Source organism: Neophocaena asiaeorientalis, unplaced genomic scaffold (genome assembly GCF_003031525.2).
Source record: "Neophocaena asiaeorientalis asiaeorientalis breed wild unplaced genomic scaffold, Neophocaena_asiaeorientalis_V1.1 scaffold332, whole genome shotgun sequence".
Taxonomy (NCBI): Eukaryota; Metazoa; Chordata; class Mammalia; order Artiodactyla; family Phocoenidae; genus Neophocaena; species Neophocaena asiaeorientalis.
In genome coordinates, this window is record NW_020173111.1 from 5,932,321 (window position 1) to 5,945,774 (window position 13,454).

General features: G+C 44.3%; 1 protein-coding gene across 1 annotated transcript in view; it reads right to left on the reverse strand.

The window, feature by feature from the left end:
• GLB1 (galactosidase beta 1) overlaps positions 1–13,454 on the reverse strand; it is a 93,119-nt gene that overhangs the window by 47,026 nt on the left and 32,639 nt on the right. Inside the window, exons 7-10 of the mRNA XM_024743449.1 lie at positions 12,114–12,172; positions 10,563–10,684; positions 10,436–10,476; positions 4,913–5,025 (exon numbers count right to left, since the gene is read on the reverse strand). Of these exons, the coding sequence (XP_024599217.1) occupies positions 4,913–5,025; positions 10,436–10,476; positions 10,563–10,684; positions 12,114–12,172 (335 nt within the window). The remainder of the gene's footprint in view (positions 1–4,912; positions 5,026–10,435; positions 10,477–10,562; positions 10,685–12,113; positions 12,173–13,454) is intronic.

Sequence of the window (13,454 nt, forward strand, 5' to 3'; positions counted from 1 at the left end):
TACAATGAACACTGCCCGTCATAAATATGGCCCTGAGTGTAGGGGGATGTGGTGGTTTTAACGACATGCCCACAAATTCTCTGATACTCTTCCCCTCAACAAGTGGAACTTAATTCCCCTGAATATGGCCCGGACTTAGTAACTGGCTTCTAGTGGAAAGAATATGGAAAAAGGGATGGGATGTCATTCTGTGTTTGGGTAATAAAAAGACTGCAGCTTTCATCTGGAGGTGCCCACTCTCTCACGGATCATTCACTGTGGGGGAAGCCACATCGTGGGCAGCCTCATGGAGAGTCCCACATGGCAAAGAACTTTAGTGACCTGCACACAGCCATGTGAGATGGACCCTTCAAAGGGGAACCCTACTACACTGTTGGTGGGAATGTAGGTTGTTGCAGCCGCTATGGAGAAGAATAGGAGGTTCCTCAAAAAACTGAAAATAGAGTTGCCATATGATCCTGCAATCCCACTCCTGGGCATATATCCAGAGAAAACCATAATTCAAAAAGATACATGCACCCCTATGTTCATAGCAACACTATTCACAATAGCCAAGACATGGAAGCAACCAAAATGTCCATCGACAGATGAATGGGTAAAGAAGATGTGGTACATATATACAATGGAATATTACTCAGCCAGAAAAAAAGAAATTATGCCATTGGCAGCAACATGGATGGACCTAGAGATGATCATACTAAGTGAAGCAAGTCAGACAAAGACAAATACCATATGATATCACTTATATGTAGAATCTAAAATATGACACAAATGAACTTATTTATGAAACAGACTCACAGGCATAGAAAAACAAACTTAAGGTTACCAAAGGGGAAAGGGGTGGGGGAAGGATAATTTAGCAGATACAAACTACTATATAAAAAATAGATGAACAACAAGGTCCTACTGTATAGCACAGGGGACTATGCTCAATATCTTGTTATAAAGCATAATGGAAAAGAATATATATATATACATGTATAACTGAATCACTTTGCTGTACAGCAGAAACTAACACAACATTATAAATCAACTATACTTCAATTAAAAAAAAAAAAGAGGAAAGTAAAGAAAGAAATGGACCCTTCAAGGACTTCCCTGGTGGCACAGTGGGTAAGACTCCACGCTCCCAATCCAGGGGGCCTGGTCAGGGAACTCGATCCCACATGCATGCCACAACTATGGAGCCCGCCTGCTGCAACTAAGGAACACACGTGCTGCAACTAAGACCTGGTGCAACCAAATAAATAAATAAATATTAAAAAAGAAAGAAAGAAAGAAATGAACCCTTCAGCCTCACGTAAGTCTTCAGAGACTGCTGCTTCGCCAACAGCTTTCAGTGCAACCTCAGGAGAATTCATGAGCTAGAACATCCAGCTAAGCCACCCCTAGATTCTTTACCCTCAGAAGCTGTGTGAGGTCATAACATTTGTTTTTGTTTTTTTTAATTTATTTACTTATTTAATTTTTATTTTTGGCTGCGTTGGGTCTTCGTTGCTGCCGCGGGCTTTCTCTAGTTGCGGCAAGCTGGGGCTACTCTTCGTTGCAGTGCGTGGGCTTCTCATTGCGGTGGCTTCTCTTGTTGCGGAGCACGGGCTCTAGCCACACGGGCTTCAGTAGTTGTGGCACATGGGCTCAGTAGTTGTGGCTCGCGGGCTCTAGAGCGCAGGCTCGGTAGTTGTGGCGCATGGGCTTAGTTGCTCCACGGCATGTGGGATCTTCCCAGACCAGGGCTCGAAGCTGTGTCCCCTACACAGGCAGGCGGATTCTTAACCACTGTGCCACCCGGGAAGTCCCACATTTGTTGTTTTAAGCTACTGAGTTTGTAGGTAATTTGTTGCACAGCAATAAATAGGGGAGAAAACTAATCTCCCTTGAAGATTTACATCCACAACTAGCCCACAACTAAAATACATGACATTCAGAGCATATAAGTCAGGAAGGATGTAATTGGAGTTAATGTGAGATAAGTTCTGGTTGTAGGAAGGAAGTAAAGATATGGATTAATTTTAAATTATTAAAAGTAAAAACTGAATGTTAAAGTTTTTTGAAAGCCAGACATAAAGGCGTGCATACTGTATGAACCCATCTATATAAAGTGAAAAACAAGCACAGCTAGGGCTTCCCTGGTGGCGCAGTGGTTGAGAGTCCGCCTGCCAATGCAGGGGACACGGGTTCGTGCCCCTGTCTGGGAAGATCCCACATGACGCGGAGCGGCTGGGCCCGTGAGCCATGGCCATTGAGCCTGCACGTCCGGAGCCTGTGCTCCGCAACGGGAGAGGCCACAACAGTGAGAAGCCCGTATACCGCAAAAAAAAACAAGCACAGCTAACCTATGGTGATAGAGGTCAATGGGAGGTCAATGACCAGAAGGAGCATGAGGGGAGCCTTTGGGGGGCTGTGTGTTGGTTCCAGGGGTTCACGTTGTTCTATACTGAGTTGTTATTTTGGGGGGGGTACATATTTCACACTTCAATAGGTAACCACTAAAAGAATAAAAATATAGTGAATAACATCCAAACTAGGGTGGGAGGGAGATGAAATAAGGAAACAAAAATAAACAGTTCAAAAGAAAGTAATAAGGGAAGACAAAACAGAAGAGCTGGACAAGTAGATTATTATACGATGGTTGAAATGAATTGATGTGTATCAAGAATTATAATGAATGACAATGAACAAGTGCACCAGTTAAAAGACAAAAATGTTCAAACTAGATTTTAAAAAAATCCAGCTATATCTTGTTTACAAGGGACACGTTTTTAATTTTTTTTTAATTGAAGTAACGTTGATTTACAATGTTGTGTTAAGTTCTGCTGTACAGCAAAGTGATTCAGTTATACATATACATTCTTTTTTATATTCATTTCCATTATGGATTATCACAGGATATTGAATATAGTTCCCCGTGCTATACAGCAGGACCTTGTTGTTTATCCATTCTGTATATAATAGTTTGCATCTGCTAATCTCAAACTCCCAATCTATCCCTCCCTCCCCCTTGGCAACCATAAGTCTGTTCTCTACGTCCGTTGAGTCTGTTTCGGGACACGTGTTTTTCTAAAAAGGATATTAAAAGGTTGAAATTAAAGCATTGTGAAAGATATACCAGATAAATACTAACCAAAAGAATGCAGGTAGCATTAGTATCAGACAAAACAGACTTTAAGGCAAAAAGCATTATCAGAGATAGATGACTTCCATATAATGATACTAAAAGATTTAATTCTCAATCTACATACTAATAACATGGCCTCAAAAACCGACAGAACTACAAGAAGAAATACATAAACACAACTCTCTCAATAACTAATACAATAAACTGACCAAAAAATTCAGGAAGGCTATCAAAGATATCAGCAGAACCATTAATAAGCTTAATCTAATGAACACATATACAGATTATAGCCAACAATTATAAAACACGAAGTCTTTTCGAGAATACACAGAGTATTTGTTCATATTGGTATAGGCCAGGCTCTACCGAGAGGTTCAAGAAACTTCAAGGGATTGGTATCATACACACTACATTCTCCAACCACAATGCAAATATGTGAGAAACCAACAGACTAGAAAAATATTTATGTTTAATAATTTAAAAACTCACTTCTGAACGTTTGAAGGGTCAAAGAGAAATCAAAGTAGGCATGTTTAAAAGCAAACAATAATAAATATATTACATATCAAAACTTATGATATGGTTCCATAGCAGTACTTGAAGGAAATGTATAGACTTGAGTATTTATATTAGAAAAGAAAAGAAGAAAGCCCAGTTTAAAAGGTAAGCTTCAAATAAAGGAAGGAAATAATAAAGATAGGAATAGAGAACTTTGAAACAGAGAACAAACGTACAAGACAGAACTTGGGAGTCATCACTCTAAATTCTACAGAGATTAAACCCACAATAAAAATCACACGAGCAACATTTTAACCACACATCTGGAAACGTAGATCAAATGGACAAACTCTAAGAGTAGTTAAGTATAGATCATATTTTTCAATATGTTTAAAATTTTTCATAATATAAATAACACTCAGGCTTAAACGGAGACTACAGCATACTTAAAACTAACAGAAAAAAAAGTCCATACCATTTATAGGCAGAAAATCTTTGTTTTTTAACTTCAAAACTCAGGTGACTGAGCAGAAAAACTGTGGGTTTTTTTTTAAAGCCACACAGAGACAGGAAACCCCACCTGGGTGCGTTAGATGCCTCAAAGGTCACAACGTTAGCAAGGACTAAGCATTCAGGTGTCAGGCCCAGAGGAAACAGCAATCACTTGCCCCAAATAGAAAAATGAAGCATTGCTGACAGCTCACATTTGTACCGTGTTCAGAATGCCCACGGATTTTCTTTCCTGCGTACTTCAGCTACTTATGTGGACACACATTTTCTTCTGATTAGTATGAATAATAGTATAAATGGCCACTGCTTACTGGACAACAGATGTGTCAGGGCTGTACCGGAGGCCTTACCTGTGTTCTTTTTAATCCTTACAATGTACTGTGGAGTACCTTGCTGACAGGCTCACTTTTTTTTTTTTTTTTTTTGCGGTACACGGGTCTCTCACTGTTGTGGCCTCTCCCGTCGCGGAGCACAGGCTCCGGACACGCAGGCTCAGCGGCCATGGCTCACGGGCCCAGCCGCTCTGCGGCATGTGGGATCCTCCCGGACTGGGGCACGAACCCGTGTCCCCTGCATCGGCAGGCGGACTCTCAACCACTGCGCCACCAGAGAAGCCCTCAGGCTCATTCTTAATCGGGTGGGACCAAGACTCAAGGCCAAGTGTTGCTCATGCTTCCCTTCATCTGTCCTTTTAAACACAAAGGCTCCAGGAAGTCGTCTACAGAGTATTGTGAGTCCCGGGCAGGCTCTGGGCCAGACCAGCCCCTGCAGCCCGTACAAAGCACTCACCTGCTGAATAACATCCCGCACAGCAAAATACTTCTCACTGAGGTCCCCGGCCTCGCTCAGGGGGGCATCGTAGTCGTAGCTGGTGGGCTGTGCTTGGTAGGGAGTGTTGGCCCCTGGAAGACAAAACCGTGCCACTAGCTACTACGGAAGGCCTTCCCCTGGGAGAAGTTCTTTGGGATTCATGGCTTGGCATTGTGGAGGGAGAAAATAAGGAACACATTAGAGTCAACTGTTAAGTGACACAGAGGTGGCCCTCAGGAGGCAAGGTTTAGAGAAACGAGTTTCTTCCTGCAAGTGGCCCTCGCCAAGCTCTTAGAGCCTACAGAGCACCTTCCCCATCCACTCTCTCAGCGACCCCAGCAGACAGCCCTGTCACTGGACAAGCAGGGCCTCTGAAGCTCCCCACAACCCCCCGGGACATCTCACGACCAGCAACAGCAAGACTTATGGCATGACTCACACGTCTGACTGTTAACCCTGCAGCCGTGATCTTGTTCGTCACCTCATGTGTGGCTGAGAAAAGGTCCATGGTGGACACACAGTTTTCTGGGCCCAGGATCAGCAGCAAACAACTAAGGGGCTATCAGACCAAACAAACTGGGAGATGACTGCAGACACACATCAGCCCACTGAAAGTCAAGTGTAACCTTGGGCGTTTGTAATGTCTGCAAAGAGTTAGGGGGGGTGCTGTGGTGTGCCTCTCACATTGACTCACTCGTTCCCCCAGTTACCAGGAGTGCTTGCTGAGGACGGCTCTCAGATGTGCCCCTCTCTGGTCCTTGACATCTGCTGGGCCGCCTTGCCCAAGATTACACCCCTCCTGGGATCGCCCACATCCAAAGATTGACCAGTGCAGGGATATAAAAGCCCAGTCCCCTTGCCTCAAAGGGCCATCCCAGCTCCAGAGCTCCCTCTAGAATCAGCTGAGCCACTTTTGAGACTGCATCACTGCCCAGCTTCTCCTTCTGCCCAATCCTGACTCTGGTGTTGCCGCTGGGAGCACACCCCAATAAACTCGTGCCAGGCAGTCTCAGAGTCTGTTTCCCAGGGAATGAGACCCGCCACAGAGACTAATAAATAATGCCAATACTGTGGATGCCAAAAGCAAACAGCGCTGCAATTATTGTCCAAGGGGCACAGTCTAGACCAGTGGGCCCCAGCCTTGTCACAGGTGATATTCACAGATAGGAGACTCTGCAAATTTGGGCAGCGACCCTGTGTCAGTACAACTTGCCCTGGCCTGAGAGTCATGTGGAGAGCTCGTTAAAACACACTCCTTAGCCCAACCTGGGATTCTGATTCAGCAGGGATAGGGTCAGACCTGAGACTCTGCATTTCTAAGTAAGCCTCCCAGGTGACACTGACGCTGCCTTTTGCAGACCAGCAAGGCTCCATGCCACCCCTTTCTCTTCTACTCCAGAGAGCACTTTGCAGTACAAGTGTGTGGAAGAATAAAGTTATTTTAGGATAATCTTATATCCAATCTAATTTTTAAGTAAATGAGGCACAAAATCTGACAGTTCACTATGATTTAGTAACGAATTCCTTGGAGTGATCCCACAGCTCACGAATGATGGAGCCGCCCTGGGTGATCTTACTGGTGGCGGGGTTGACAGATGAGGGAGGCCAAGGATCAGGTCATCCCCCAAAGACTGTCTAATCTGTTCAAGGCACAGAATCTATATTTTGATAGACCTGGACCACTCAACCAATTGAATTGATCCAGTCATATTACTTTTACTCTCCTGCCTCTGGGAACACCTATGTTAAAACACATCCTTTGCTGTGAGATGCAAAGAAAAGAAAAACCACATCCCTTGCTGCAAGGAGCTCACCTTCTCCTTTATGGTCCCTCCTCTTGCTCAGTGTGGCAGTGACCTTGCTCCACTAGACCAAGGGCATCCTAGTGGTAGGCATGGCCTTGTTTACCCGAGGCCCCTGCAGAGCCATGCATGAGAAGGAGCTCTGTGAAGGGGTGTCAACAAGTGTCAACACCCAGAAACATACTTTACGGGCCAAGGGAACCCAGGCTGGGAAGTTGGCCAACGGGTTACAGGACAGACTGGAAAACTAAGTGTGTGCAGTTCTACCAGCAGAATCTTCCTCTGGATGTTTCAGATCCCCACAGGGCAGTGTCCTAGGGAAACAGTGCTGACTTCAGCCTCCTCTGGGCCACGCTGGGGAGTGTGAGGTAGGAAGACAAGAGAAATGGCAGGATGTACCGCTCCTCAGCTTTGCAGGGTGTGTGAGGAGGAGAGGACAGCTTGGCTCCCGTGGGGATACATGAGCACAGAGTGGGCGCCTATCTGCACAGCATGGGCAGCTATTGTGGGCAGGAACGCAGTGAGCACCTGAGCCAGAGGTTTTCTCCCATGCCGTCCTCTGGGAAGCTGGCCCGAAGAACTGCAGCCAAAAGCACAGACTGCTCACCCCCTCGCCCAACTCCTGCAAAGAGACCGGGCAACAGGGCAGGAGAGAGAGGACCGCAAACACAGAGGGGCTGGTTTGGGGGTTGGAAACACAGGCTTCAGGCTGCAAGGAGTTATCCAAAGAGCGGTGACCAGCTTTCCAAGGCCTGAGTTTGAGCCCAGGCTCCACTCTCTACCAACTGAATGGGAATCTTGTGGACTTTTTTGGTACCTTGCTTTTCTTATCTGTAAAGTGGGTCCATAATCCCCAGCCCAGATGAGACTGCTATGAGGACTAAATGGGAAAACAGAGGCAGAAAAGAGCCTTGTATTATTTATGGCAGGGTCAGGGGCAAGGGACAGGATTAAGGACAACTTCTGAGTGGTAGTTTTATACATGTAAATTTTATTTATTTATTTTTAAAATTTTTATTGGAGTATAGTTGATTTACAATGTTGTATTAGCTTCAGGTGTACAGCAAAGTGAATCAGTTATTATACGCAAATTTTAAAAAAGAATGTATTGGGACTTCCCTGGTGGCGCAGTGGCTGAGAATCTGCCTGCCAATGCAGGGGACACCGGTTTGATCCCTGGTCTGGGAAGATCCCACATGCCGCGGAGCAACTAAGCTAATGTGCCACAACTACTGGACCTGCGCCCTACAGCCCATGAGCCACAACTACTGAGTCCGCGTGCCGCAACTACTGAAGCCCACACGCCTAGAGCTCAAGGTCTGCAGCGGGAGAGGCCACCGCAATGAGAAGCCCGTGCACCGCAACAAAGAATAGGCCCCGCTTGCCGCAACTGGGGAAAGCCCGCACGCAGCAACTAAGACCCAACGACGAAGACCCAATGCAGCCAAAAATAAATAAATAAATATATTAAAAAAAAAAAAAGAATGTATTGTTTTCAATAAAATAATAGGATATTAAAAATTGTTTCATGAACTGTAAAGTTTCAAACAATATCAGCCTTTATTCCTGGATTGGTGACTGGTCTTGGTTCCATGGATGGAAGCTAGGAGGAATCCCTACTTTCTGAATGCAAAAGGCATCACAAAATCTGAAGTGTTTCTAAGGGGAAGACAGACACAGGGCTGATCTAACTTCAATCACCAACCTTGGCACTCTACTATCTTTTAAGAAATGACATTTGAACTTTGCATTATCTCCATTTTTTGGCTCTAAAAATAATGTTAATAATACTTTAACCAAAGTCTTCTCCTTGACCATCCTGCCCTGCACAAAAGATAGCAGTTTGAAGAAGAAACTTCATTAAGAGCTGATAGTGTCCAATTACTAACACCAGGAGACTAAGGTCCAGTTAAGCTTCCAAAACTCAACTGTAAAGCATCCTCAATGACTCCTAGAGGAAAATGCAGATGTGGAGAGATGTGGGGAATGAGGTTTAGAGAAAAGCAATATAGGATGGTTTGTCTTTGCAAAAGTCAATGGCAATGAAGAGAATTTTACCATAATTTTTCCTACTAAAAAAAAATGACCATATAGGCCATACAGGAATGTAAAATGGTGCAGCTGCTTTAGAAAACACTGTGGCCGTTCCTCTAACTCTAAATATAGAGTTAGTTACCATATGAACCAGCAATCCCACTCTTAGGTGTACAGCCAAAAGAACTGAAACAGGGGTTCAAACAAATACTTACACATAGGTAATGTTACACATAGGTAATAATGTTCATAGGAACATTATTCATAATGGCCCAAAAGGGGGAACATCCCAAATGTCCATCAGTTGATGAATGGATAAACAAAATGTGGTATATCCACACAATAGAATATTATTCAGCAATAAAAAGGAACGAAGTCCTGATACACAGTACAAAATAGATGAACCTTGAGAAGATTATGCTAAATGAAAGAAGTCAAACACAAAAGACCACAAATTGTATGGTTCCCTTCGTATGAAATGTCCAGAATAGGCAAATCCATAAAGACAGAGAGTAGACTAGTGGTTGCCAGGGGCTGGGAGGAGGGAGACTGGGGCATTTCTTGGGTATGAGGTTTCTTTTTGGGGTAATGAAAATGTTCTGGAATTAGATGGTGATGATGGCTGCACAAGTTTGTGATAAACTAAACACCACTGAATCGTGTACTTTAAAATCATGAATTTATTTATTTATTTTTTTGGCCACACCATGTGCCTTGTGGGGTCTTAGTTTCCCGACCAAGGATCAAACCCAGGCCTTCGGCAGTGAAAGCGCGGAGTCCTAACCATTGACAGCGAGGAAATTCCCCAAATCATGAATCTTATGGTATGTGAATTATATCTCAACAAAACAAAGTGTTTTTTTTTTAAAAAAAGAGAAGAAAAAGACCAGAATATATGAACAAGTAAGTTATAGCCAGAGACTATGACCTGCCCGACTAGCTTGATTTAAAACAATAGCTTCTAAATGTACAAGTTATGTCTCTTACATTTTTTTTTAAGGAAGAATGATTTTTTGACCTACTGTATAGCCAGAGAACTATACTCAATATTTTATAATAACCTATTAGGGAAAAGAATCTGAAAAACAATACATATCTATATATTTATATCTATCTATATCTGAATCACTTTGCTGTACATCTGAAACTACCACAACACTGTAAATCAACTATACTTCAATAAAATGAAAAAAGAAAAGAAAACTTTGAAAGATTCGTATTTACATAAGAAAAATATTCCATTTCTATGATTCTATAACACATTTGTAAATTAAATGAAAATTCTGAATTAAATTTTAAAAGAAAAAGTGATTTGTGAGCATCTCAGACAAGTATAGAAGGGTAATTTATAATCATCAAATGCAGTGCCTCATTTATATAACATTGATTATTTCGTAACACCTGGATACTCAATTTTTTAAAATCAGTTCTCAATAGAAAAGTAAATTCAACATTTCTCTCCTCTTCTTTTTTTTCTCCTCTTCTTAATAAATAAAAGAAAAATTATTTTTTAAGTTATATATGCAATTCTTATATATTAGAAAATATGGGAGAAAGTAAGCAAAAATAGAAAATAACAATTGTCCATAGGCACACCCCTCCAAAAATCAAGCACTAAATACATTTTAGGATTAGATTCTACAAATAGATGTTAAGTTGCTCTTACCATTCCAATAGGCAAAATTCGTGCCACCTATAAACATGTACCTACAAGGAAACAAGAGAACAGACAGTACTTCACCATGAGCCCACAGCTACGGAGAACAGCCTCCCCTCCGAAAAATAACACTCACATGTTCACACTGGCCCCTTGGGAAAGAATATCGTGAAGGGAGGAAGCCACCGTTTTAGTCTTGACTGTTGAGTGAGGTTGGCCCCAATGGTCTAACCAGCCAGTGTAGAATTCAGAATTGACCTGAAAAGAGAAAGGAATGTGGAGCTTAGGATAGACTTAAGACCTTTACATGCTGGGCTTCTCAGTAACTACTGCCCTAGGTTCTCTACCGAGGAACAGGTGGGGAGAGGAGCTGACATTCACTACTTTACCTGGAGCTGGGGGACCAATGAGGACATCCCATATAGCATTGCCTAAACTCAGGTCTCAGGTGTGGACAATACAGGTGTCCCTGAAAAGTTGTATCTGCATCAAAATCTTGTTAACCAATCCTCAGTTTGAATATGGTAGGAAAGTTTGTTGGGCAAAAGAATCAGATGACAAAATGTTTATAAAATAACTAGCTCCAAATTCACCCTTTGTGTGAATCTAGATTTTCAGATCTCAGGTTGACTTAAAGTGAGGTGGACTTGTCCAAATATTCTGCCAAGCAGGCCCCAAGCACTTAATGTTTGTTTCTGTTGGGCATGACCCTGCCAAGCCCTTGATCTATAGAAGGAAAGAGAAATCTGGATGTGTTCGGGGGACTTCTTGTCTCAGACTCCAGGAAATAGCTCCACCCGGAGTCTGGGAACTCGGGTTCTGCATGGCTCACGAAGCAGAGACCAGGTTCAGAAAAGGCTGCTTTGTACAAAGGTGGGTACACAGGCGGGGCAGCCTGACTTGCTGCGGGGAAAGCACAGGATATTCTCCCTTACACGGGGCCAAGTGACAAGGACAACTGCCACAACTGCAAGGAGAAGGGAAGCACAGAGAGGGCTGCATCATTGATGGGCTGAGCACACCTGCCAGGACCTGGCCTCCGTCTCCACCTCCCAGGCGCCTACACAGCATGTCACAGAGCCCCGCGGCTCCCAGAGTGGTCAGCAACACCTACCTCCTCGTGTCACCTGGTTGCTTGTCAGAAATGCAGAATCTCAATCCCCTCCCAGACCCAAGAGATCAACGTTTGCGTTTTAGCAAGAGTCCCACGTGATTTCTAAGCACACTAAAGGTGGAGAAGCTCTGTCACAAAGAGCTTTCAAGAAACACAGACCTGAACACAGATCCTGGCCCTGCCACTCACCAGCTGTACGACCCTGGGCAAGTGACATGGCCTCTGAGTTTCACTGAAAATGGAGACAATGATACTACCTAAGAGAGCTGGCACGATGACCAAATACGATGAGGTATGCAAAAGCGCAGAGCCTGATGGAGGCGGGATGTTCACTTTGGTCCCCATTCTGCCCCGCTCCAGTGCAGGGCCTCAGTGTGAAGTAGCAGCACTGCTTCTGCTGTTTCCCATGTGTCCAGAAGGGGGTCTCTACACTCCCATCAGCTGCTGACCTCAGACTCAGAGAAGCCAAGGATCCATTCCCACCCTCCGCAGCAGTTAATCGCTCTCTCCCAGCAGCGGTAATGAAGTTAGCACAAGCAAACAGTCTCCCCAGGCCTCACGCCTGATTCTTACCAAGGGTCCTTTGGGTTCACTCTTCCTCTGGGTTAGGAAAGCAGCTGTGATGTTGACACCTGAAAAATGAGAGGGAGAAGAATGGTCAGCCATGGGAATGACAAGAAGTTAAATAAAAAGATTCCTTCGTAGGACTTGCACCTGAGGCCCCCACCCTTCCCCACACCCCCAGGGGCTTGCACACCTCCAAGCTAGTTTTAGGTGGGGACTCAGGCCATCCATCTGACGGACCGTGGGGACCACAGAATGATGCTTCCTCTGTGAACAGTGCTCGGGCCTCTCCTGACTGCTTTCTTTTGGGAGATCACAGCACAGGCTTTGTGCTTCCTCTGTGTCCCCGGCACCTGGACACCTCTCGCTCTGGCTCTCACTCTCTCGCTCTCTCTCACTCGGACATCTGGTTGACCTAGCTGCTCCCTACTGGATAGCCCTGCTTTGAACATACTTCCTGGTAAGCTCCACAGTGCCATACACACCATAGTGGCACAAATATCTGCCACTTACTTAACAAATCAAAGGGACAAATGTGCTCTAATTACGTTTATCCCTGAATCATGGAGTATACTCTGAATTTTAATTTGTACATCAACAGTCATTCCAGACCACTCGTGAACTCAATTTTTTCTTCTGAAATATTCCATTAGGATGCCTGTATCTCATCTTGCTTCCCATGACTCTGTTCTCCCCTCCACCTCTAAAGAGAGAAGGGGTTTCTCCCCAGAGAGGTAATGGGCTGCTTTACATCAGTGAACACGCACAGTGCTTCCCAGCCAGACCAGAGGACACCCTGACCCCACACTGCACAGTCCAGTTCCCGCAGTGGGTGTCCCAGCGTGAAAGGGACACCAGCCAAGTCTCCAAAACCCCCCTGCTCTTGGACAAGCCTTGGGCTTCTCTGTAAGGCCAGCTTTCAGGAGGGAATGTGCTGATCAAGAAAGAATGGAATCTCATTTATTTTATGGCTGTAAATTTCTCACTATTAAGCATTCAGTAGCTTCCAGATCTTTAAATGCTGCTCTCAGGCGCCTCTCCTGGGATCTGACCCCAGGCACTGCCCCTCTTGCACACAAATGAATAAAGCTACCACAGCCCCACCTGCCTCAGGCACACTGGTCTTGAGTGTCTGTCCTTGAACCCACAGAAGAAGCATTATTTTTATGTGCTGTCACCCTACATACAAATAATGCTTACAACTAACTCATAATAATCTTCAATTTGTTCCTCCCAACAGAAAAATACTGTGCTTTTTCACCACTGTGTTGGGAAGTGTGCCAAAGCAGGACGAAACCAGCACGCCACTTCCTGTGCAGCTCTTTGTAGATGAGTTATTTCACCGCCAAA